This window comes from Haemaphysalis longicornis, unplaced genomic scaffold (genome assembly GCF_048455015.1).
Source record: "Haemaphysalis longicornis isolate Haplotype H1 unplaced genomic scaffold, Haemaphysalis longicornis Haplotype H1 scaffold_7, whole genome shotgun sequence".
Taxonomy (NCBI): domain Eukaryota; kingdom Metazoa; phylum Arthropoda; class Arachnida; order Ixodida; family Ixodidae; genus Haemaphysalis; species Haemaphysalis longicornis.
Genome location: NW_027526422.1, coordinates 67,006,130 through 67,029,643, shown reverse-complemented (window position 1 = coordinate 67,029,643; position 23,514 = coordinate 67,006,130). Strand labels below are relative to the sequence as shown.

Here is a 23,514-nt window from a genome sequence, read left to right as displayed (position 1 = left end):
GCCACGTACGTTGGCTCGAAACTGCAACAGGGGAAAGAATTGAGTGAAGTATAAATCACCCGCGATCATCCAAGGCGTTTCAAAGTATCAAGTGAATTGAATTTCGTTTTTATATAAAAACATTTTGAAATGGTCGTTGTCAATTATCAGGCTGAGATATATGAAATGAGGTTTGGATTTATAAATTGAAGGACACTTAATTTCTTCCAACTACGGGAATGCAATGACAAGCACGTATCCTTCGACCGTAAGTAAGTGGTTTTCAAATGGGGGTCCCCAGACCCCAAGGGATCCGTGAGAGCCCTTCCCAATGTCCTCTACTCCCTCCGTGTCACATCCATCTTTCCTTTTTTCCGAACTTCGCCGCCAAAGCAGAAGAGTGGCTTTGTCGCATGGTGTAGGTTTTATTTCTCCGCGGCGCATGACGTTTAAAGTCGGCTTTTTTGCACAACACTCCCATCTTGCGAGAAGGCTGCACACAGAAAATGCGGGCGTTAAAACTTGAAATCTCTATGAGCGAGTTTAGCTGCAAGTGCATATTGCTTGACAATATGCAACGTATCAGCCCACCTTGTCGTGAGATTCCTTCGCACTTCTTCATGCCTAGAAGGGGTCACCGGCATGATCATTTTTGAGAACTGCTGCTGCAAGGAAACAACTGCTGCAAGTGAAGACGCTCGTATCGTCCAATGCAGGTGGCCACGTTCGCATACCACTGCGTGGTGCCATCTTGCGGCGAAGCATCCGCGAACCGCGACAAAGGCCAGCCCTGCCGGATTCCCTGCAACAGCTCCCTCATCTTCGACCCTCATCGACGCCACGAGGTCTGGCGGTACCTTTCATACGCCCTCGTACACGACGGCTTCCTGCACCTAGGTGGAAACGTGTTCTTCCAGGTAGCCCTGGGCTTCCCGCTGGAAGTGGTTCACTCCTGGAGGCCCATAATGCTCATCTACGTCAGCGGGCTGCTCTGCGGTCCGCTCGCCCAGTCTGTGTTCAGTCCCAGCGCCTACATAGCGGGCTGTTCGAGCGGAGTTTACTCGCTGCAGACGGCCCACTTGGCGCACATCGTGGCCAACTTCAGAGACATGGAACTGGTTGGAGTCAGGGTGGCCACGCTGCTGGTCCTGTACGGAAACGACCTGTACTGGGTGGTGGAAGGTCCGCTGCAATGGCAGGGTCAAGAGCTGAGCTACGCAGGTCACTACGCGGGGGCCTTGGCGGGCCTCGTCGTGGGGTACCCGGCACTCAGAACTGCGGGAACTCGACACTGTTGCTACTGGCGTCCTGCTCAGGAGGCCTGATCGGGAGTGTTTTGGCGGGCACACATTCTTGGTGGCCAGTGGTTTATAAATTTAATGGAAAACTTTCACCCGTACCAAGGACGTTTGGTCATTCAAATGCTTTTGTTATTTGCACCAAGGACCTTTAGTCATTCAAGCACTTTTGTTATTTGCCATTTATTCTAGACTATAGTTACGTAGTCTAATTTATTCTGTAGATGGTGACAGGAAACGAGCGTAAAGATTGTCGTCGTAGGAACAGTAGGGGCAACTATGTAGTTGGGGACATCTGAAGTATTTTGCATCCTTCCTGTTGTGAAGGGGACTGTATTTGTGGCTGGTATTAAAGGTTGGCGATATTTTGAAATTTAATGAGTACAGAGCCTGCACTGTGTTTAAACAAACCATGTGCAGGTCAATTTCTGCCCAATACTGGGCTGTTGTGCCTTAGTCTTATGGTCTGTTAGTTCTTGAATGCTATTGGCGCCGAGAATTTGGGTCAGAGCAATCGTTAGAAGCTGAGTAAAATTTTAATCAGCACTAAATTCTGTTCGTCTCGAATCGCGGTCTGTATATCATATGAAGGGAGTAATAGAACACAAAGCCTCCAGCATTACACCTTTCGTTGTTCGCAAAATTGACTAAGTGATGAACAAAGTTCTTCTTTGATGTCCAGCAAACAGGGGAAGAAAATTTTTAATTTTGCAGGGCCAAATTTTCTTATTTCGATAAGTGTCAAAGATAGTGTCAGGCTGCGCTATTCTATGCTACCAATTCAAATGACGAGCCATGTTTTTTTTTTATGAGAAAAAGTTGAGGGCGAACTGAAACGGCTCGGAAGCGTTGATGTGACGATCAATTGATCAACGGGACCTCCAGAAGAAGATAAGCCACCTAGCATAAATAGCACCTTAGTAAAACTCCTCTGTAATCAGCTGCGACGTCTCCGTACAAAAATCCAGACAGAAAAAATAAATCGGTTGTTTCCAGGAGTGGCGGCTACAGGGAAACAGACAAGGCGTCGCTCACGTTTCCCTCAACCCTTCCCTGGTAATTTGCATATGTCGACATATCGAACACGCTGAGGCGCGCCTGGTACGGGCTAACGCGTCAGCCACATCGCCATTGTAAATTTCTGCGTAGGCCTTCGAAGCGGCCTCTTCTGCAGTACGTGTCTCCATCTTAAGTTGAGCTCTGTGTTCGTTTCTTTCGCGATTCTCGATTTTCGTACGAACATCTTCCCAAAAGGTGTCCTTGATTGTTTCAAGAACATGGGTAACAGCGTGGCTGCCGGGCGCAAGCAGAAAATATGGCACGAGGAGATACCTTTTTGGACCAAGATCTACGAACAGTTGCAGCGGGGGGACAAGGTCTACGTGGTCGGGCTGATCGCATTTCTCACTCCAATGTCGAAATGCCCTCCTAGAATCCTTGACGAACTCCATGAGCTCGTCAGCGAGAATGAACACTCCGCTATAACTCTCGACGAGTTCCTGTTGGTAGCCACGTCGGGCCGGCCAGCCAGCGTCTCGCAGAGACGCTTTTACAGAGTGATCACCGTGGCCGCCAACGTGTACACCGGCACCATCCAGCGAGCCAGGATGGTTCGCATGGCCATGGTCGACTACCCGGCGTTCCTGATACCGCTGCTGTTCTTCGGCGCTGTCTCCCTGACTCAGATAGTCACGTTCCTACACCACATGTTCTGGTGCTGCCCTGGAGGCTCCGACAAAATTGAAGATTACTTCCGCTTCGACAACAAGTTCATCCTCTCCGCTGAGCGCAAGCGCGAGACGTGGCGCACCGTCTCGCTCGTGCTGTTTCACGCCAACGGGCTCTCCCTTGTCGTCAACGTGGCCGTACAACTCCTGGTCTGCCTCCCGCTGGGTTCAATCCACAGCCCCTGGAAAGTTCCCGTTCTGTACATGGCCGGAGCGTTCACTTCGTCGCAGGTTGCCTACGTCTGCGGTTCGCTCTTTATGGTTGGAGCATCGGGGGCTGTGTACGCCGTCCTGTGGGGTCATGTGGCTGACGTCGTCGTCAACCACTCCCAGTTCCCTTCAGCTGTGGGCCGCGTCATCCTCGTGCTGCTGTTTACCGCGGCCGACGTGGCCGAGGTGCACTACCTCAACCCGGTACCAAGCCTGGGGACCCTGCCGCACGCTACCGGTGTCCTGGTCGGCCTCACGATGGGCGTTGCTGTTCTGCACAAGTCGAAGGGCAGAACCTGGGAGAAAATTATAATCCGAGGAGTCGGGCTCTTTTACGTGCTTTTAATTGCATATTCCATTGCACTGATCACGTTTGGCTCGACGATGTGAGCGAGAGAAATAATACAAGCAGGGGATAGAAAAAGCACCCGCATACACGCGAACTTCGCCATCGTTAAGATCCCGTTACATTTGCGTTAGAGTAGCTGCAGTTTTGCACGTTTCGGTTTTAAGAACTTTCAGATTCATCCTATAAGCATTAGAAGCTGTCACGTCGCGTTCCGAAGGAGTGTGAAAGAATTAACGTGCTTCAAAAGTTAAACGCACCACAGCTTTTGTCGGACCCATTGTCTGAGCGTTTTCAGGTGGATTACGTGATGTGTATAAATTCCGCACTTATGAGGGACTGGGCTTTTTTCAACACTCTGAAGCCGTGCTGGGTGAGGAAACCGACACCACAAGTGCACAATTTGCCCACACGTAGCTTAGTGCGAGTACTTGTGTTACAAAATAAAAGAGGAAAACGGTAACAATAAATGCCACATTATTTTGAATATTTTTAAGAATTCTCTTATATTCTTAACAGCTGTCGGTCTAAAAATGAGTATAATAATACAGATAAACACGAATATGTAAGCCTGTAGCTGCAGACATCACTGTTTAGTCTCATTCAAGATATTAGTAGTTCTTTCAGAACCTAAATAATCTAGGAAGCATCTGTTGTTTTCTAAGCGTTAGATCACTATAACATTTAACAATAAAGAAACGCTTATTCTACTTGCGTGACGCTAGTATAACCTCGTAGATATTAATTAAACTGAATTACGTATCCCTCAAAAGCCACCAGAACACAGCAAATGCTTAAGTCGTCCCCTTCTGAAGCAGTTTTTATGAAACATCTTTTTCCCCGAAACATCCTGTAGTTTTCTTAAAAACGGAAGCGTGGAATTGACTTTTGTCGCCACAAAATATTTCTGGACCATAACAAGCTCATCCCCCCCCCCCCTCCCACACACACACTCATTGCAAGACGACGTGAATATAATGGTAGAGCAATATAAGGAGCGACAAAGTGTCCCCTCATCGCTAGACATAACGGGACCGCTGAGTTGGGAGACCGCGCTGCTCAGTACGGACCCCCAGATCCATAAAAAAGGGATCCACCTGGCTGAGGGTGCCGCTGGGGCCCACGGGTTCCTGGCCGCCACCTGAGGAAGAGGAGAAGCTACATCCTCCTTTCGAAGTGGATTCGAATTGAAGTTATTCTCTCTCTCTGTGGGTAAACCCTATGGGTTCGTTGCGTTTCATATTGAATCATGTGAACAAGATTAAATCATTGAATACATTTTTCTGTGTAGCTTCTAATACTGCAACTTAAAGTTGAAAAATGATTAAAAAACAGTTGTACTCATTCATATTTTTCATTTCACAACCATACTGAAACGTTCCGTATATACGGAATTATGGGAATACGGAGTTCATACGGATTATGCCGCCCCTAAGCACACCAAAAGTAGATGTTAGTATAAAAAACCGCGAATCACATTAGTGTGCGCAATAAAAACGTTTGGCCCAGGTTTCGTGTTTTTATCTTCAATAATAAGCAAAATGACGCTCCGTATGTTTTCCGTATAATCCGTATATACAGAATTCATACGGACAATGATTTGGCGGTTATAGTAAACTTACAGACATAAAATTGGGGTCAAATTTTTTAGATAAGTATGCGCTATTTCGTTCACATGTGTTTCTCAAAAATATTTCGTGTTTTGTTGCAGCTTTGTGCCATTCTAGGAAAGTACTGCGTATTCCCATATTTCCGTATATACGGAACTTTTCAGGAGGGATATATATATATAATTCAGGCGAAATCAGGCTCATGCGTTAGTGCTATCTAAATAAAAGCTAGCGCAGTGTTCATGCTAAATAAACTTCGACACCTGTTCAATATTGGCCCCAAAAAGCGCGAATAGAATAGAAAATTCGTGCAGGGTTTCACTGTTGAATAATTTGAATGGATGCTTTTAGGGAACAGTTTTAATTCGATTAAAAAGTTATAACGTGGTTTCTTATCTTTTTTCTTCTAAAAAAGGATGCGTAGTCTACAGCTGTGATTAGCAGTGTTTTCAAATATAACAAGAAAGCGTTTTGCCTTGCTCACTGTTTTTCGTCACACAGATTGAGGCTAGCCTGCAGACGAACGCGTGAGTATATATTTGTGCAACCCGTTCGTGTAGTGACAGCCTGCTTATTGGTTGGCGTCTCAGCAGCACCGGAGCTTTCAACGTATGCATTTTAACTTACTGAAAAAAAAACATGAATAAAGCACTGTTTGTATTCACAGACGAGTTGTATTGCCTGCGTTACGTCTCGAGTACTTGCTGTTTCTTGGCTGCGTCAATGCGCCATAGTGTAGAGTCAAATCTGGGCACACGGTACTTTTGGGGTGAATGTGTATAGTAAAAAAAAAAAACAGACTGCTAAAAAATTAAAAAGAGAAAGAAGCCTTTATTGAATAAACGATCTGTCACGAAGTCGTCGCCTGGGTGGGAGAGGTCTCCCTTGTCCCGGAAGCTCTGGGATGCGCAGATACCCAGGTCCAGCAAACCAGGTAGAGCGGATATTCCAGGCGGAAGCTGGGCATTCAGTGCCCCCCCCCCCCCCCCCCCCCCCCCCCCCCCTAGAGAGGCTGTTGTCGGGACGGGTGGCACCCGCCACGTGCCGACTTCTGAAAGAACACCCGCCTGTCCATCGGGTTGACATTGTGTGGGCTCCCGCCCACTCTGCATTGACGGGGAAAAATTTTGCTCATCGACATGCTCGAGACCTCACTCACCCAGCCGCTGAAACCGGGGCTGTTTCCGCACCTCTCCTCACCTACCAAGAAATCACCCAATACTACCGAACCACGAGACAGACATTCCCCAGTCCTCACACATCTTTGACCAAAAGCCAAGAAATCACACTCAGACAAATTCTAGGAGGTACTTTTCCCCACCCCATCCGTATGCATTTACTCTTCCTTACACAGTACTCTGATAACAGGCGCGTAGCCAGGATTTTTATTCGGGGGGGGCTAAGGTTGTTCTCGATCGCCCCCCCCCCCCCACCCCCCCACCGAAAGAAAAAAAAAAGCGCGGCAGTTTGCAAGCGCCCTTAAAGGCTACGAAGATAAAATACATGTTGGGTTCATTAAAAAGACTGTCTTGTCCCAATAACAACGATACCAGTTCTATCTCAAACTAATCAAAGGAATAATCGACATAATAAATTAAACATTGGGCGTTCTGCTGCAGAGCAAGAGGACGCGGGTTCGATTCCCGGGCGCAGCGGCCGCTTTTCTGATGAAGGTGAAAAGCAAAAACGCCCGTATGTACAAGATTTCGGCGCACGTTAAAGATCCCCAGGTGGTCAAAATTAATCAGGAGCCCCTCCACTACGGCGCGTTAAACCCTACAATCCATCAATCAGTCAATTAAACATTTGAAGCAGTGGCGAATCCCCGCCCACTTCCCGGTGGCGATTTCACTATGACATCACAGTATCTTGTATGAACGATTGGCCCAACGACCTAAGTCACCGCCAAGGAACATTGCGCGATTGTAGAGGGGACTCCATTGATCTTATCATTTGAATTCTAACGTGCAGTTAACATACTCATAACTACGTTTTAGTGCTGGCCTATATACATCACTCCTGCCCATATTACTTCACTGCAGCGCACAATTTGAAAATTTATGACATTGCATTGCTTCGATTGAAAAAACGTCTGTGATTGAAATGGAGCTGTGCGAGTTACCAGTGCTATTAAATTGAACTAGGTTGTATTTTGTCTTCAAATAGGCCCTTTAAGGTTCTCTCATGATATTGGTGTTGATTGTGATTGTATTTGTGCCAGGTGAAGTTGTAAACTGGGCGAAAATCCGCAGACCGCGTGGTGCAAATCTGCTCCCGTGATACGGGACGTACATTGCACGCACGGGCACATTGTGCAGGCATTGCACTAAATGGTCACAGTTTCACGTGATTACTTGCTTTATTTCAACATGTGCAGTATGGTGCCTGTGACATCCGAAATAACATTACGTAGGCCATAAAAATGAGATCTTTTTATTTAGTTGATGTTTAAATGCAGAAATTGTTTTGATTATAAGCCTTCTGCGCCCGTACAGAATCTTCCAGTGTAAGGCCAATGAAGCAAAGTTTGTGCAGAATACACCGAGTCTATGCACTTACGTTATATGTAGCGCAGGTTTTATCTTAAGAAAAAAAACGACAGGCTATGAATTATGCATACAAGAAGCGTTACACAGACATCACGCGCGAGAACTGCGCTGTTAACGGCGAAAATTACACAAACATGGTAGGATTAGCCCTCACGCAAAGCGGAATAATTCAGCCATCGGTACTGTCAAGCCATGTCAATTGAAATTTCGGTTCTGTTTTGATTCTGTGACGCAGTTCACCTCATAGCTTCTAAGGACGCCAGGTAGATATGAGAAGCTGGTGCTTTGTAACATCGCCAATCTGGTTAATGTTTCGGTACGCCCAAATGTCGACTCTGTTGTAAAAAGCTCGGCCTTGGTGTTCTGAAATACTTGCATTATTCTCTGTCAAGTTTTCAATTCTTCGTGCGTAAATTCCCTACAGTCTGCCTGAAGGAGTGTACAATTCAGCAACTTTTGTGGGGCGGCAATCCCCTTTAGGTGTAAGTACCACTCTTGGATGAGGTAGAGCAAATCACTGCAAAGTTCACTATTCAATGCAATAACGAACTTTAAATTCATCAAGAACAAATATTAACGCAAAGACGGCGTTGTTTGACCATACTCTTGCGGTTAGGCATGCAAGTTGAGCAAAACCTTGCTGCATTTGGAATTTTGTCGTGAGATCTCAGGAAAGAATTATAATGAGGTCCTACCATTCTGGTTTCAAATATTAATGAAAGGACATACTGTTTAGTGGACGCATGCGCTGCCATTGTTGAGCCGAGCACACACTAGCGGTTTTAAAGGTAAACGATAAAACAGCATTGGAGGACGCACAGGAATCTTGCGGTTTTCGTTAGCGACTCGGGAAATGGAAATATATTATTATGTTGGGACGCTCCTTGGTCCACCAGAAAACAGGGTGCAGTGGGAAGCTGCACATGACCTTCAGGCTTGGGTCGATGCTCGAAATGAGTCAGCATTTTGTTGCCCGCAGCACCAAGAAAACATGCGTAATGGCATGGCCCTGCGTAGATAAATGCCACAGACTACAGTATTTCAGCATGAAATGGGCACTAATGGTACAGTTATTGTGGTACAGCGACCGTGATGTTTAAATTGAAGCATGGTTTCAGGCTACGACACAATACATTGGCAAAAAATTGCAAATGTGTTTGCAGTGATAATTCATCGGTCATTTGGGTTACTTAAGTATTGCTCGAAATTTACTTCATGCGATATTTTAGAACGTATAACAGTAGTGGATCCCGGCAAAATCACTTCAGCGCGCACCCGTATGTGGGGCGGGGGGCGGAAGTGTACTGGTGTTCTTGAGAGGGCCTGTGGTCTGTAGCCTGTTTTTTTTAATTACGACATTCGTTCATCATGCCAAATCGTTTGAGCATTGAAAGAACGATACTCTTGAGCCCACAAAACTTCAAAAAAAAAAAAAGGCCAGAAAGAGCAGAAGGAAAATTCTACTAGAAAGGCACGTTGGTTTCTTCGCCACCAATACGAAGGTCCTTCACTTGCGCACACTGTTAAGATGATTTTAAAATTGGGTGTAGCAGTGAATGCGCGCGTCAGTGTGAAACGCGGCAACAAAAGTTCCGATAACGGGCACACCATGCGACAGCGCCTACCTCACATTGAGTTGCGTGAATGTAGATGAAGTTGCAGAGAACACAAATATATTTTTAACTCTTCATGTACTTCATAGACAGCGGTAACTTAACGCTGTCCCGATACGCTTTGAGTAACCCTCGTCAACTTTGTGCATCATAGGATAGTTAAGCATTTATATGAGTAGAATTTACGTTTTCCCTCTTTCAAAGGTACCTACCCGGTTCATAGCTGGCGCTCCTTTCAACAACCAATTCAAACGCAAAAATTGCATTAGAAATAAAAGTAGATATAATTTTTTTCGCTTGCAGACATAAAGGTACTGAGACGTCGTGTAAATATTAGGAAGCAATTATTTAAATATTAAAAGATACAGTGATCACGCAAGTCAGTGATCACGCAAGCATAAATCAGGGGTCAAGGGAAGAAAATGACTTACAATTGCGGCCTCTTTTGTGTGTTGCATGGCACTTCGAGTGTGAGCTTCCCAAAGCCAGGGCGCTTCTGCCCTTGCACCGTTCTCTCATGTCGGCGTTGTTGTGACTCAGGCCCCTGACTATACACAGCTCTGGGCAGCCGCCGCCCAGGCAAAAAGCGGCCGTGGACGCAATGGAGGGGCTTTAGTTGTGACCGAGGTCGAAGATGGCCATCGGGTATTGGTTACTGTCGCGACCGCCGTCTGCCCGTGGTAGGGCTGGTGACTGTCGCGCCTTCGCGCTTACAATAAAGCCGCGCCGGATTCGCCGAACCAATGCGATACGCTGCTGTCGCATTCATGTAAACCCGCTTTGGGGGCAGCGCGCCCTTTTTGTCAAGTGGGTGTTCCCCAGTTTCCTAGGTTAGCGAAAAATACCACCGAACGAATCTGCCTAATCGCGGAGGAGAAAATGTCTGTCTGGAACAGCGCTTTCAGGAGAGGACATGCAGTGCGCGCAAGCTGAGACCATACAATTATCCCACGCCAACACCCTCCCGGGCTCCACAGAAACGTGAAAAAGAATGAAGGGGTGACGTGCAGAAGAGGGGCATACTTTGCTGTGCGCCTCACCCACAAAGGCCCTCTGCTCTCCCCCCCCCCCCGGCAGTCATCCAGCTAAAGCAGACGTTTCGCCCAATACGCAGACCCATCGTTTTCTTCAGAACCACCACCGTTTACACGTGGTTCTGCTTACGCATACAAGGATCGTCTTTTCCCTTTCAGGCCTTCATCGTGCCAGTCTTCACCCATCAATGACCGGCGGTCCCTCTTTTTTTTGCGCACTCCATGCTTCCCCGGCCATACCGTGACGAGTCAATCTACTCTGCTGAGAACGACTCAGCCGGGCAATTATTCTCTGTGGGGCGACATGCCACACACAAAGGGACACAACGCACGCCTTTGGCGTCCCGTGGGCTGAGGCTGCTGAGCTTACCCGAAGGCGCCATCGCTTTTGGAGCTGCACCCCTCCGCAATTATCCTGACCTGGGTGCTTCGTTTTGTGTAAGCACAAATGCGTCAGGACAGGCATTCAGTGGTGAATGTTTTTAATAGTAGCACGTCCGAAGGTTATGCCCCTTTGTTCACAGGCGACGTACCAGGCAGCACGGCGCTGGCCGGAAAAATTTCGGGGGGGGGGGCTTGAGCCCGGTCAGCCCCCCCCTGGCTACGCCACTGTCTGATAAGTGTAAATTTTGCCACGAACCAGGAACTCTGACACACATATTATTCTACTGCACAAAAAACTCGGAGGCGCGAACCCGTCCCCCTCCCCTGAGCAGTGGGAGATACTGCTCTCCAGCTGTTGACCTGAGGACCAGCTCTTGCTTGTGACCAGGGCTACGGCAGCCTGGACAGCAGATGGGCTCCTGGATTGAGGAACCACTCTCGCATTATTGCGTAATAAAGCTCTCTCTCTCTCTCTCTCTCTCTCTCTCTCTCTCTCTCTCTCTCTCTCTCTCTCTCCCTCTCTCTCTCTCTCTCTCTCTCTCTCTTTCTCTCCAGGCGGAATTGGAGAGGAGAGATAAAGTTGGTGTGGGGTCGAGCCCATGGGGAAGAGCAGCTCTAGCATATGGAAGAATATTGTATGGGGAATTGCTGTGGAGAATAGTGCCGTGATAGTAGGCGTTGGTCTGGAGTGGGATCACGGCGACTGAATCTGCTTTGCTTGGTTCGAGGGAGCGTGGGAGAGGAGGCACCGTTGCAAGTGGTAGTTATCAGGAACGTCGGTGTAGCGACGAGAGATGGAGGAATCTAGGCAAATAGGCCTTCAAGGTGAGCGCCTGCTGAGGATGCTCGGTGTGGATGAGAGCTAGAGAGCGATTTCAGTGAGTCTCTATTTTGACCCGTTTAGAAAAAGGACCAGTGCAATTAGGCTGTTTCTTGAACAACAAAATATTATAAACCGTATCAATTTTTGAAAGCACGTTTGGTATGGTTGTACTCTCGTTAAACGCCTATTTTTCGTATAACTATTAGGAGTTGTCATCACATTGTGTTATGCTTTTATGGATGTCATGTGCTTACGTAACTTCTGTATTCGTCTGTTTAAAAATTAAGAAAAAAATGTGTGAACTGCCACGTTGTCAATTTACATGGGTCGGGGCGCATGTCAAACTGCTTTCACTGTTTTTTGTCCTGCCTGCTGCTTCCAAGCAAAATAAAGAGGTCATGATGATTTGATGTAAAATGTGGGGAGTCACTTAAGGCGCTGAATAAATTCGTTAAAATATGATTACGACTAGGCTGAGAAGTTATATTTTGGTAGAATATTCAATGGTCACTTCTTAAACAAAAAAAAAAGTTTGCTTGTAGTCGCCACCAAACTGCTGTTTTTACTTACGCGTAAGCATAAAACCTTACGAAATAGCACAAACTAGGCAGGTTTATGGTTACGCCAGCTAAAACATTCCTCCTTCTTCGTCTTTGTCGTTGGTTCACCAGTGGGTATAATTACCTCTGTAGCACTTTCTCAAATTATTTTTCACGATTACTTTCTTTCCTTAGAGGGTTACGCTGGCCCAATAACTGTTTCTGGGTCTTGGAGTGTTGCCACAGGGTTCACAATAATGAGAAATGATCGGCTGTCTTCTCAGTAATCTATTCAGCACGTCTACTAGTATTCTCAGTTATATTTGTTTATCCGGCTGTTCTATAAATTCCCCAACGAGCTCAGTAAGAAAGCCGCCAGAGGGACCAGGTGCTATTAGGGTTGTATTACGTCGCGACGGAGTTGTGACGAAAGGAAACCGGGCGGAAATATACCCCGTGATCTCGAGTCCATGCCTGGCGCTTTTTAATGCGAAATCATTAAATGCTACTTCATGCGCAATAGCAGCGTCAAGCATCGGCGTGACCCGAACATGGTGCCGAAAATGGCCAAAAGTGCGAACGGAATAAAAGTAAAAGACTAATAAAATTAGGTGAATTTGATTTGGGTTGGGAATTCCAACCCGGGTCCTATCGGATCGGCAGCATGACCGATGCTTGGCTCCACCAAACGAAAGAGTGACCCAGTGGGCGGTTGTGGCTTGTTCTTTGACGTGGGCACATGGGTTAGACACATACATTAAGATATACAGGGATATATTTTGCATGCTAATTACCGAATTAGCTAAGCACATTTACGATGATAGCGAATTTGTAGGGCTCTCAACACCGAACACGACAAGAGACAAAAAAACGACGCAAAGAAAAAAAAATGATCATGAGGGTGGTAATCAGTGGCCTCACCGCACCACTGGAGACCTGCAGGAGTAATGTTATCGTGGTAATTACAAAAGAAGCAAGCGATGTTGTCGCTAATAGCGTAAATGTAGCGCTAACAATGACGATTGACGGATACTCTCAGTCATAGTAATAAAGGCAATGAAACAGATAACGGAAATGGTAATGAGATGAGGCAATCGCACCACTGGACACGGGAACGTTTGTGTATGATAGGGCAGTCTCTACTGCGATGGACCCTCGAGCGTCTACCTAAGGGGTAGCTTTAAGAAAGGGTTTCCCGAGTAAATACGCATTCATAATAAGATGCAACGGAGCACAAAAATGACACACAGTGACCAAATAGGCAGGCGCTAGCTGCACCTAAGCTACCAGCACCCGCTTCAGGTCATCAGACGGCGAGGTAAAGATAGTCGCAACACGACGTAACCACCGCCGATCTACCATCTGACATAGAGGCATGGGTAGCTTGAAAGAAAATGTAGTGCTATCGCGTTCGCAAACGTAAGCAGTAGTAATTTGTGTCTATAATTTTTTTCGTTCCCGATTGTTATGTTAGTTTTATCGAAACCATTAGATGAGATAGTGAGAAGGGAGATGTTCTCCCTTGAAAAGAACCAGGGAAGCAAATTTTTCTTTGATTCGGCGGCGGCCTTGAAAATTCCGCCGGTCGGCGCGCAGTCCCAATCGCGCGTGCTTAAACCGCTGCAAGTGTTCCGGAACTCGTATTTCACTCGCGCTGTTGTTCGCCATATTTATATTTCCGCTAGAGTCGTGCAGAACGTATGTTGAGTCACATTTGGTCGCAGGTGGCGTTCGTTTCCGTTAATGCGAAAATGCCACCCCCCCTCACTTTCTTTCCCCCTTCCCCTTCACTTCCCGAGAGCGAACAGTAATTTATGGCCGTGTAGCTATGCGCCACTCAAGGACGAACGCCAAGGTGTGTCGTAAACAGACGGGAGGAGGAAATATGCGCCATTTTCGGTATATCAGCGTCAGTTTATGCACTTTCTTCGCCGAATGACCTCCATCCATGCGACGCCGATAGAAGAGAGCAGCTGCGCTGCCATCGTCGTCTCCTTTTTGTTGCCCCCTTGAAAAGATCGCTCGTTACAAGCGAAAACGACCGAGTTATTATTGGGCGGACTGCGCCTACTGGCCCACCACTTTTCCGATGCGCAAGGCATGGTGGAAACGGAACTTTTGTAGAAACCCAATGACGCTTCAGGTCAAGTTACGAGAACGTCTGGGTGTTTTGAAATACGACGCTACGTGTGCACGCTTCGTAGGTAGCAATAATTATTTTCTGCGAAAACTGCTGTGCAAGCAGCCTGTAAGGTTTTTGAAGAGTGTAAAATATTGCCACACCGTGCTCTGGCGCACTGAAAACATGGAAATTTGGGGCGTGTCTTTTATCAGGCAGAAATGGAATTCTCCCAATGAATGCTAGTAAACGAAAGCATGTATACATTTAAATATCACGTTATGGCGCAATTAAGTGAGTCCCATTGCGTAATATTTGATAGTAGTAAGGGTTATTACCATGAGGCAGCACCAGGCTTCACACGAAGTTGCTAATATGGCTATTTGGGGTTGAGTTTTGTAAGTTTGTTCACAATGCGTCGATGTTAATTGTTCGAAAAAAAGGCGCGAAACGTTCACCAGCTTAACCTATGATATAGTTTATTGTCGCGGTATAAGGAGTATGCAGCCACATTACAGTGGCAATGGATTCTAAGAGCGGCCACCACGTTTTTGTGCTGTTTGGACATTAGTTTTGCAGTTTAAGCCGTTCTTATCACGGTTGTTTTCGAGAAAACAACCAACGCGTCACTTTATTTCAAAGTTACGCGAGGAGCAGCAGCAGCAGATTGTAAATCTGAACGCCCAATCTAAAACGCTTTGTTTACGCACAGCTCCCGAGCTTTTTATGCTGTTTACTGTGAACTCGCCAACTAATACGATCAAGGATAATCGCCGTTGCAACTGTTCGGTGATTGAAACGCGGTCAGGGTGCTGCGTCTCTGCGTTTCGGCGACGCCCTCAACAAAGCCAGGGAAGGCCGTTACAAACGGCAGAAGAGACGACGATTGGATGCGCAGTCAGCTCTTAACCAGCTCCACTCGATACTACAGCTTGAGGAGGTGAGGCAACGTCGAAATGTCGTCGTGCGTTGAAAAGAGTTTATTGCAGCCCGGGAGTTGCGTTTCTCTGGTGATCAGCTTGAGCCCCACGGTTGCAGGGCTTCAGACTCAAGGACGGTAGGTGCGGCCGATGCTTGTCCGAGTGCCGACAGAAGCGGTTGCCGTGGAGCGAAGAGATCGTTACTTGATTATTCACAGCAGAGAAACGACGGATTTGAGAATACGCGATAGAACGTGCAGATTTGTGCAGACTATACGTAAAGTGGGCAAAACCTATTACCAAACTGTTCGGTACAGCCAAAGCCTCATAGTACCTAAGTACGCGAGAATCGACCCAAGGGGTGATCTTTCTGGCCGAAGCTATTCGATAGAATCCTCGGGATATAGCCCTCGATCGAATACAAGAACATGACTCTCATACGTTGGTGTGTTGATTTTTGTAGTGTTTAGAAAGCGCCACCTGTTGACATCACCTTTTCAATCACCGCCTAAAACGGTATGACTGGTTACATTTTGAAACATGCCTATGCACTGGGGTGGTCCTCCCGCAGCAGTGTAGTGTATTAGAAAAAAAAAAACTCTCTCCACGATAGAAAAACAGCAAAATAAAAACTCCCGGTCCATCTACACGTACGTGGAACCTGGGGAGGGGCGAAGCCTGCACGCGTGTAAAGTGTATTCTTCGCACCTTGGTGTTTTTGCCAAAGGAGATGAAACCGTTGGGGTAGAGCTATAGAGCATTGCTGTGAAAATCTCGTGTCTTTGAAGCACGGAGCGTTCTAACGGGAGGCGTAAACGAGTGTCTTACGAAGCGTTCCAGCGCTAGGCGTAAACGAGTGTTCCGGTGTTTTTTAGTACGCGTTATGAAGCGTTCGAGTGCGAGGCGTAAACGAGCGTCCCGGTGTTCTTTTTTCAGTACGCATTACGTCCTACTGCGAGGCGTAAACGAGTGTCCCGGTGATTTTGGTACTGTGACTACATGAGATGACGGTTACGACAGTGACATGAGGCGCCAGCAGCCCGAGCCCCTAAGGGGCTTCGCCTCTAATATATTAAGTTCCCTTCCACTCTGGGAAGGTGGATGACCGACAGGGCTGTTTATGTGCTCTTGGTTCACCACAAACCCCCGCTCAAATCGCGCTGTCGCCCCGGAGAAGCATTCAGAAGGATTTTAGTGACGCCGACACCTTGCGTTTAGTTTTCCACCTCACGGTATTCGGTGTGCCGACGGGCACGAGAGAGAAGCGAAATTTATTTTGAAAAAGCTGGCCCCGTCTTAGTGGGGGGTCTCCTGCCGCTGCGTTCGCGCCCATTGCCGGCTATTTTTTTCTTTATGGGTAGGCTTCACTGAGCGACGCGCCATGTGGAAAAGCCCGCTTACAAAAAACACGCTTACACCGATATTCTCAACGTCGACTTCCCTTTTAAACGCAGATTCTTTGCTGGGTAGACCTTTTTAATGGGGCAATATGTGCCACCGTACAACAAGATATGTAGCGCCGGAGGTGAACAGGGGGCTGAAGAGAGAGAGAGAGTGAGGCGAAGTGAGGCTTTTCGCGGAAGCGGCTTTTCGCGATCTAGGCAGACAAAAAAAGAAAAAGAAAACGCAGGAGTTAGCAAATAGCATCTTAGCTGTAAAGCACCAGATAAACATAGAACGAAAAGAAGCAAAATAAGACGAGAACATAGCAAGTGCCTAGAAGACCCAAATGCAGATTGTTTTCCCGGACCCCTCATGCTCGACGTCACCGCGCTGCGTAGGTGCTTGCCTGTCAATTGCCTGAATCAGTCTAAAGAACCTACACAAAGATGTTAACGCTACCTTCCAGCACATACAGGCCACCAGGGTGCCGGCTCTTGTGTGGGAGACGACTGTGTCGTATGGGAGCACAAATAATCTATAAGGAGGTGCTTCCAAGGGGACGTCACCCGTTAATTCCTCTCCCGCGACCATGACGACATTTGTCGACCAAAAGGCGCTCGCGCACAGCGGTTCTACTTGCACCCTTTTGAGAAGGCTGTGGTTTCACGAAACAAGCTCGGTCCCAGAAGGAGAAAAAAAATAGGATAAGCAAAAGCATTAGGTCTTATTCTTGTACGTTCTCAAGCATCATTACCCGTTTGCGTCTTTACGAGACCACAGGTATTTATCAACGTAGACGCTCTTCTAAGGCATTAATTCTAACCGTATTTTAACGGCGAAGCTGGTTAGCAAATGGTAATTTTTCGTGTCCGCAGTTAGAAATACCAAGAAATTGCCGAGCGCTTGTGTGTGCGCGCCTTGCGGCGACTGCCCAGCGTCTTCGGCGCACGTTTGCAAGCCAAGCATACCCACTTAGGGAGATTGGCTAAGATTGGACAAAAAAAGAAACTTTAGCGTTCGCCGTAATCGCGGCAACACCTGCTAGGAACGAGAAAGACGCGTAATAGAGTATGCGCCCCTCCAATGCGATGTCCAATGATTACTACCTCAAAAAAATGAAGGGGGCTCACACTTATAGCAACAATAAGGGAGTAAAGGTCGTTGCGGCAGCGAAGAAGAAGCAAATCGGCTGTAATCGTGTACAGTTAAACCTGGACGTAACAAACCTCTATGTAACAAATTCCTGCATTTAACGAAGTTTTTCAATTCCCCATTCGCACCCTCATTGAAGCCCGTGTGTTTGTGACCTGTATGTAACGAAGGCATCGCGACGGTTGACCTTGATGTAACTAATTTGCTACGCTGATGAGTCGTTGTTCTTCGCACTTTTTCTGAAAAATCGGCTGGAGAAATGCACTAATATAGCGAATTTCGCCCACACCGCAAACTACACTGCGTTTCGACGTGTGAGTGCGGGGTCGTTTAGGTGCTAGGTCCACCTGCCTTCGTGTAGTCACGCGTCTCCACTGCTATCTGTGGTGTCGGTTCGTCGGTGATGAGTTCTGCTGCCAAAAAATGAGAAGTTTGCCTTTTCAAGACAAGCTCGCAATTTTAGAGGCCGTCTTCGCTGCCCAAAAAGCAGAACGTCGCCGCCTAATACAGTGTTCCAGCTAGCACCCGCTCGATAATTTTTAGTGCGGAAAAGAGCATCCGGTTCGCGAAAATGCTCCCTTTCAGCATACACGTGGTTCTTGAAACGCGTTAAGGCACCCAAAAAACTCATAAGGCAAAAGCGATAGCTAAGTTACGTTTGTGAATACAGGGGTAAATGAACTTGCCTCTTTGGAGTGCCGTGTAGTGACTAAGCCAGTGGGAAAGCAGCAGGCAAAAATCTCGCAGTTCTTCACTGTGAAGTAAATCCTTGAAGGGTGGATTTGCCGGCACTGATGTCTAGCCATTTGGTTTTGTTTCTGCTTCATTCACGCGAGCCTCAACTCAAAACCTGCATGTAACGAAAAATTGCGAATTTTCGTCAACTTCGTTATATCCAGGTTTGACTGTACCTAACCTGTCGGGATGGTCGTGAAGGTTGCGTACGGCTTCGTTAACTTCAATTCTTTCGCGTTAGTGTGACCTTCCTTCATTTTTTAAATGATCATAAATGCTATCCTTGTTACCTTGTTGCAGTAGCTGAAGCAGCCGTCGAACATCATCAGCCAAGTAAACGGGAAAATTTTGCATGCAGCCGTACGGCTACAAATGGAAGCTTGGATCAGGACGTTTTTCTTCAACTGAGAAACTTTTCTTTGTAGCCGTGCGGCTTCATTTGAAGTGGATGCCAAATTTTCCTTTGCGGAAACTTACCTTGACTTGGGATTTACCTTGAAATGGTGGAACAGCATCACATGTTTTAGCACAGGTCTGGGCTTGTGACGAGTAATGAACCTGACAGCTACCTTACACTCTTTATTTGCCCTCGTTAGCTATAATTGTTTGCACTTGTAAAGGAGTCGAAACTTACCCCAATCTGCTGTAGTACATAATTGTGAGCCAAGATTTATCGTTTGCTTGGGATCACGATAAAGCATTAGTATAGTAACATAACAAAATTTGAACGTTAGTACGTAATTGTCAGCCAACATTTATCGCTTGCTTGGGATCACGGTACAGCATTAGTATAGTACCATAACAATATTTGAACGTTTGAAATGCTAAATATGAACAAGCAAGATCCCTCAGATATGTTTCTTTTTACACTTTTCTGTTACGGGGTGCAAAACTGATCCTGTCAGCGCTGACATTAAAAGCATGAAAGATGAGACTCTTACTCTCAAGCGCTCTGCAACCAACCACTCTGCGAACTTCAAGCTCTCTGCGAACTTCGAGATGCAGTGAAGAGGAGTTGGTTCACTGAGCAGGAACTGCATGAAAAAGGCGGCACTGTTGCCCTACACGGGTGTTCGATCGTTTACGGTGCTCAAATCTGCTTTAAATAATGAAGGCCCTATCCTCGCACTCCAAGAACAATATGTTAGTCAGGTTTAAAGGAGTGATGGTCTTTCTGATGTATCTAGGGCGGTGGGATAGTTCAATGTCCAAAAGGAACCAGAGTGCTGAATATGTGAAACGTGGCTCGATGCCTGCTTTGGCCGTCGGGGCCAGCTATTTATTGGCCTGAGGAAGAAGAGTTTATGAAGGCCCTTCTTTTGGAATTTATTCTCAACTCTGGTTGGAACGTGCGTGTCATTCGTGATTGCTTTGAGGCCTTTACCCACCAGCCAAGTGCTCTTGTCGCACGTGCCGGCATCTGGTCGTAGTAAAAACACCACAACGTCATATATGTTTTTATTGGAATCTCTGTAGAAACAAAAAAGTTCATTACAGAGGACTGCAACGTCAGGGCAAATCCTACTGGAGGCCAGAAAACTTCTTGTGCGGTTGATTTCAAATGGGGTCTCGCGTGATTGGCTCCACGCGCGAAGACGTCATGAATAGAAACCGGAACTTTAAGTAAAATGCCTCTTTCCCCCTTAAGTCCGTATCAAGCTTATTTGACATATAAGCATGAACTAAGGGAAATGAAACCTTTTAAGGAATACCTTATTGTGCCTTTAAGTGCATATTTCGAGGTTCGTGGCTATATGGGGTTTTAGCGCCTAAAAATGCCTTTTTTTGGTTATATATTTCGTTTTGGGGTCTTTCGCGTTCATGTTCCGCTAAAACGTTCCCCGCTTCGGAAGCCCGGGACTCAGCGTTTGCCTCACGCGGTTTGCAAGGAAAATCCCCATGTCTGGCCACGGCCTCCGCGATCGGCTGCCGGCGGCGCGCCGTTGCGGCGCGCCGCCGGCAGCCGATCGCGGAGGCCGTGGTCTGGCCAAGCACGCCGAGACGCGGCAACCCGTGCTCTAGCCGCCACCACCACCTCCTGACGTAACTCCGAGCAACTAAACTAGGCCTCCAGAGGCCCGAACACATCGAACCCGCACCCAACGGCGCCCCCGGGTGTCAGCATGAGCTTTTTGTTCTATGTTATTCTGCCGCGCTGTGTCCGGTTGTGAATGACGAAAACTTTTGCCGATGTGCCCTGTCTATTTCTAATGCCACGAAAACAAACAAAGAAGGTCATGAACGCGACACAACCGTGCATGAGCAGCTCAAGGTCTAAGATGCCGACCAAAACAAAACCACGTGAACATCTGACCACGAAAGTTTCAAGGTGATGCCGCGAACACATACCTGACCAGCAGCCGATCTCGGGGTCATCGCCAGCCGTCAAGTCGCAGCAGGTATAGCACGAACGAGGAATGGAGAGAAATGTTATAAATCGAGCATCTCATCACTTCTTCGGTCTGCTCGCCATAACCGTAAGCTGCCGTGACGGGTAATTTTCAAGGTCGTTCGCAATCTAGCTCTAAGAGTTAGTTGAAAATAATCTGGCGTGCTCTCAAATGCTTTTAATCGATATAAAGACCGTAGCTTCTAAATGTTGTTATTCCCATCAGCTTTGCTGGGCATCGTATTCTGCAGGACAGGATTACTCAATTGTTTATCCGGTATCATTGCACTTTACTGCGCTATCCATAGGATTCATCGGTGTTATAGGATTGCATCCTCAAGATTCGATTACCGAATGTGCCTCTTCCACCAGAGCCTGTTGTTACACCTTGGAACATGGCTAATGGTGCAAAACTTTTAACGTAATCACTTATGGGTTATTCGCAGCTTTGCAGCAGACAAGAGCGTCGAAGCCCAGGCGACTCTAGCCACGCTACACTTGCGCGTAACTTGGCGCATTCGTGTTCGTATTTCACATTCTGAGCAGAAATCAGTTAGCAGCGGATAACTTGCTAACCATTCTAAATCAGAATGCTGGGCTTATGTATAAGGTACGGGAAAGGTCCGCCGCCATACCGGAAAGTCCGGTTGGTGACAGACCGGTTCCGAATCTTAAATCAGCCTTGGGCATCTCACGTAAAGTGCCTAGATACTCTGTACTGAAAGAACTTCCAAAAGCTCTAAGCGGCAAACATTTATGTTGTCATGGTACATGGCGGACAATCCCCATGGTGCCGTGGCCCACCATCAACTACAATGACGACGAGGAGGAAACTGTGCGCGGAAGAAAGTTGTACATCGCTTCATCGCTACATGGTTCGTGTGCCTGCTCTGCCACCACGTAACAATGTTAAGATGGAATTATACCATGGAGGGTTCCAAAGTACAAGCACACTCCAATTTCAGTGGATGTTGAGTGTGTTTTGTTTTTTGCACACAAATATTGACTGAAAGGAGGTATAACTTCCTATCATAAAACATTGTCACGGCTGGTTTGTCTGGATTTAAGCCTTTTTTTTTAGTGCCGCACCACACAATTTTTATGTAAATTTGATCAAATGGCGACTCTTGTGTGGTGCATTTTCACGAAGAAAATAAAATTACTTTCCCATAGCCCAATATTTACCCGCTGTTTCCATTGCTAGTAAAGAATTTCTCCTAAAATTTGCTGCGTAAGTAAATAATTTGGGCCCATACATGCCTAAACTAGAATTTTTGACGCCTATACAGTGTGTCCCAGCTATCATGCACCAAGATTAAAAAAAAACAATGGCGTTACTTGAAGAAGACCTAGTGCATAATGTTTGCTGTACTGTGGAGAAGCGGACAGTAATTTATTCGTTAATTGGACTTCACTAATTAATTGGAATTTATTATCTAACTCAAGAATTACTGTCCTAATCACTGAAGTGTCGATGAGGCACTTGTAGGCACCCACGAGGGGCATCGAACTGCGGTATTTTTAGCGACGAACTAATTGTGTACTCATTTATTCTGACTGATTAAGAAAACCCGCGAAATATGAAAAATACCACGTGAGGGTGCTTCCGAGCGCCTCATAAACAAGCGTCCCCAAAGAAGCTGATTGAAAGCAACTGCTTCGCCTGTCACCCGCCCGAAGAGACAGCGCATCACCTTGATAATGGCATGCATGGAAGGAGCAGCAACAGCAAGATTCGCGGGGCGCGTGTGCAGATAAGGCACAAACTCGGTCGCGATTTCTTCCTTCTTCCTTTCGTTTATTTCGTTCTGGCTAACTCAAAGGCAGCCTGTTTGAGGGAATTGCTTTACGATGAGCACGAAGGTGCCGTCACGTGGTATTTTTCATATTTCGCGGGTTTTCTTTATCAGTCAGAATAAATGAGTGTGCAATTAGTTCAACGCTGAAAATACCGCAGTTAGATGCCCCTCGTGGGTACCTACAAGTGCCTCATTGACACTTCAGTGATTAGGACACTAATTCTCGAGTCAGATAATTAATTACAATTAATTAGTCAAGTGTTATTAACGAATAAAATGCTGCCCGCTTTTCCACAGTACTGCAAACATTATGCACTAGGTTTTCTTTGAGTTACGCCATTACTCTTTTTTTTAATCTTTGTGCATGATGGCTCGGACACCCTGTATATGCCTAAATGACACTTTTTTGGGCATAATATAGGTGCCTAAAACGTTGATTTTTTGTGCTTAAAGTTCCGGTCTCTAGCGATGAATGATTAAACATGGCCCGGGCAGCCAATCCCGCGAAACTTCATGAAAAATCAACCCCACCGGACATTTTCGGCACCTAGTAGTGTTCGCCGACTATGTTTGAACTTGTAATGCTACAAGTTCAAACATGCATTGTGTTGGCTGAGCGAGGCTTCGTAATTTCTGGGAGCGTCGGATTGTGTACCAAGATGGAATTATTTGCCAACGGTTGTTCACTTTTTGGCATTGTGTAGTAATTGTTACCAGCTGAATATGATTTGTATGGCTTTCTGGTGGAACCAAATAAAAGTTCCTTCATTTTCGCCGGATTTCTTTCATGAAACAGCATTAGGTTATGCATTTATTTCTTGTATAGTTATATCAAAACCTTTTGCCCCAGCAAAAGGTTTTGTATTTTAAAAGGTACTTTGCATAAGAAATGTATGTAAAACATA

The 23,514-nt window shown here is 46.5% G+C and overlaps 1 protein-coding gene across 1 annotated transcript; it reads left to right on the top strand.

Annotated features, from left to right (window-relative positions):
• The first annotated feature begins 2,554 nt into the window (after positions 1 to 2,554).
• On the top strand, positions 2,555 to 3,604 carry LOC144146323 (rhomboid-related protein 2-like). The gene has a single exon (XM_077678281.1). It carries the CDS (start codon positions 2,555 to 2,557, stop codon positions 3,602 to 3,604), a length of 1,050 nt encoding a protein of 349 aa, XP_077534407.1.
• Positions 3,605 to 23,514: the final 19,910 nt, after the last annotated feature.

What these genes read in the sequence shown, in the direction of transcription:
- LOC144146323 (XM_077678281.1), top strand. Translation starts at nt 2,555, where the DNA reads ATGGGTAACAGCGTGGCTGCCGGGCGCAAGCAGAAAATATGGCACGAG.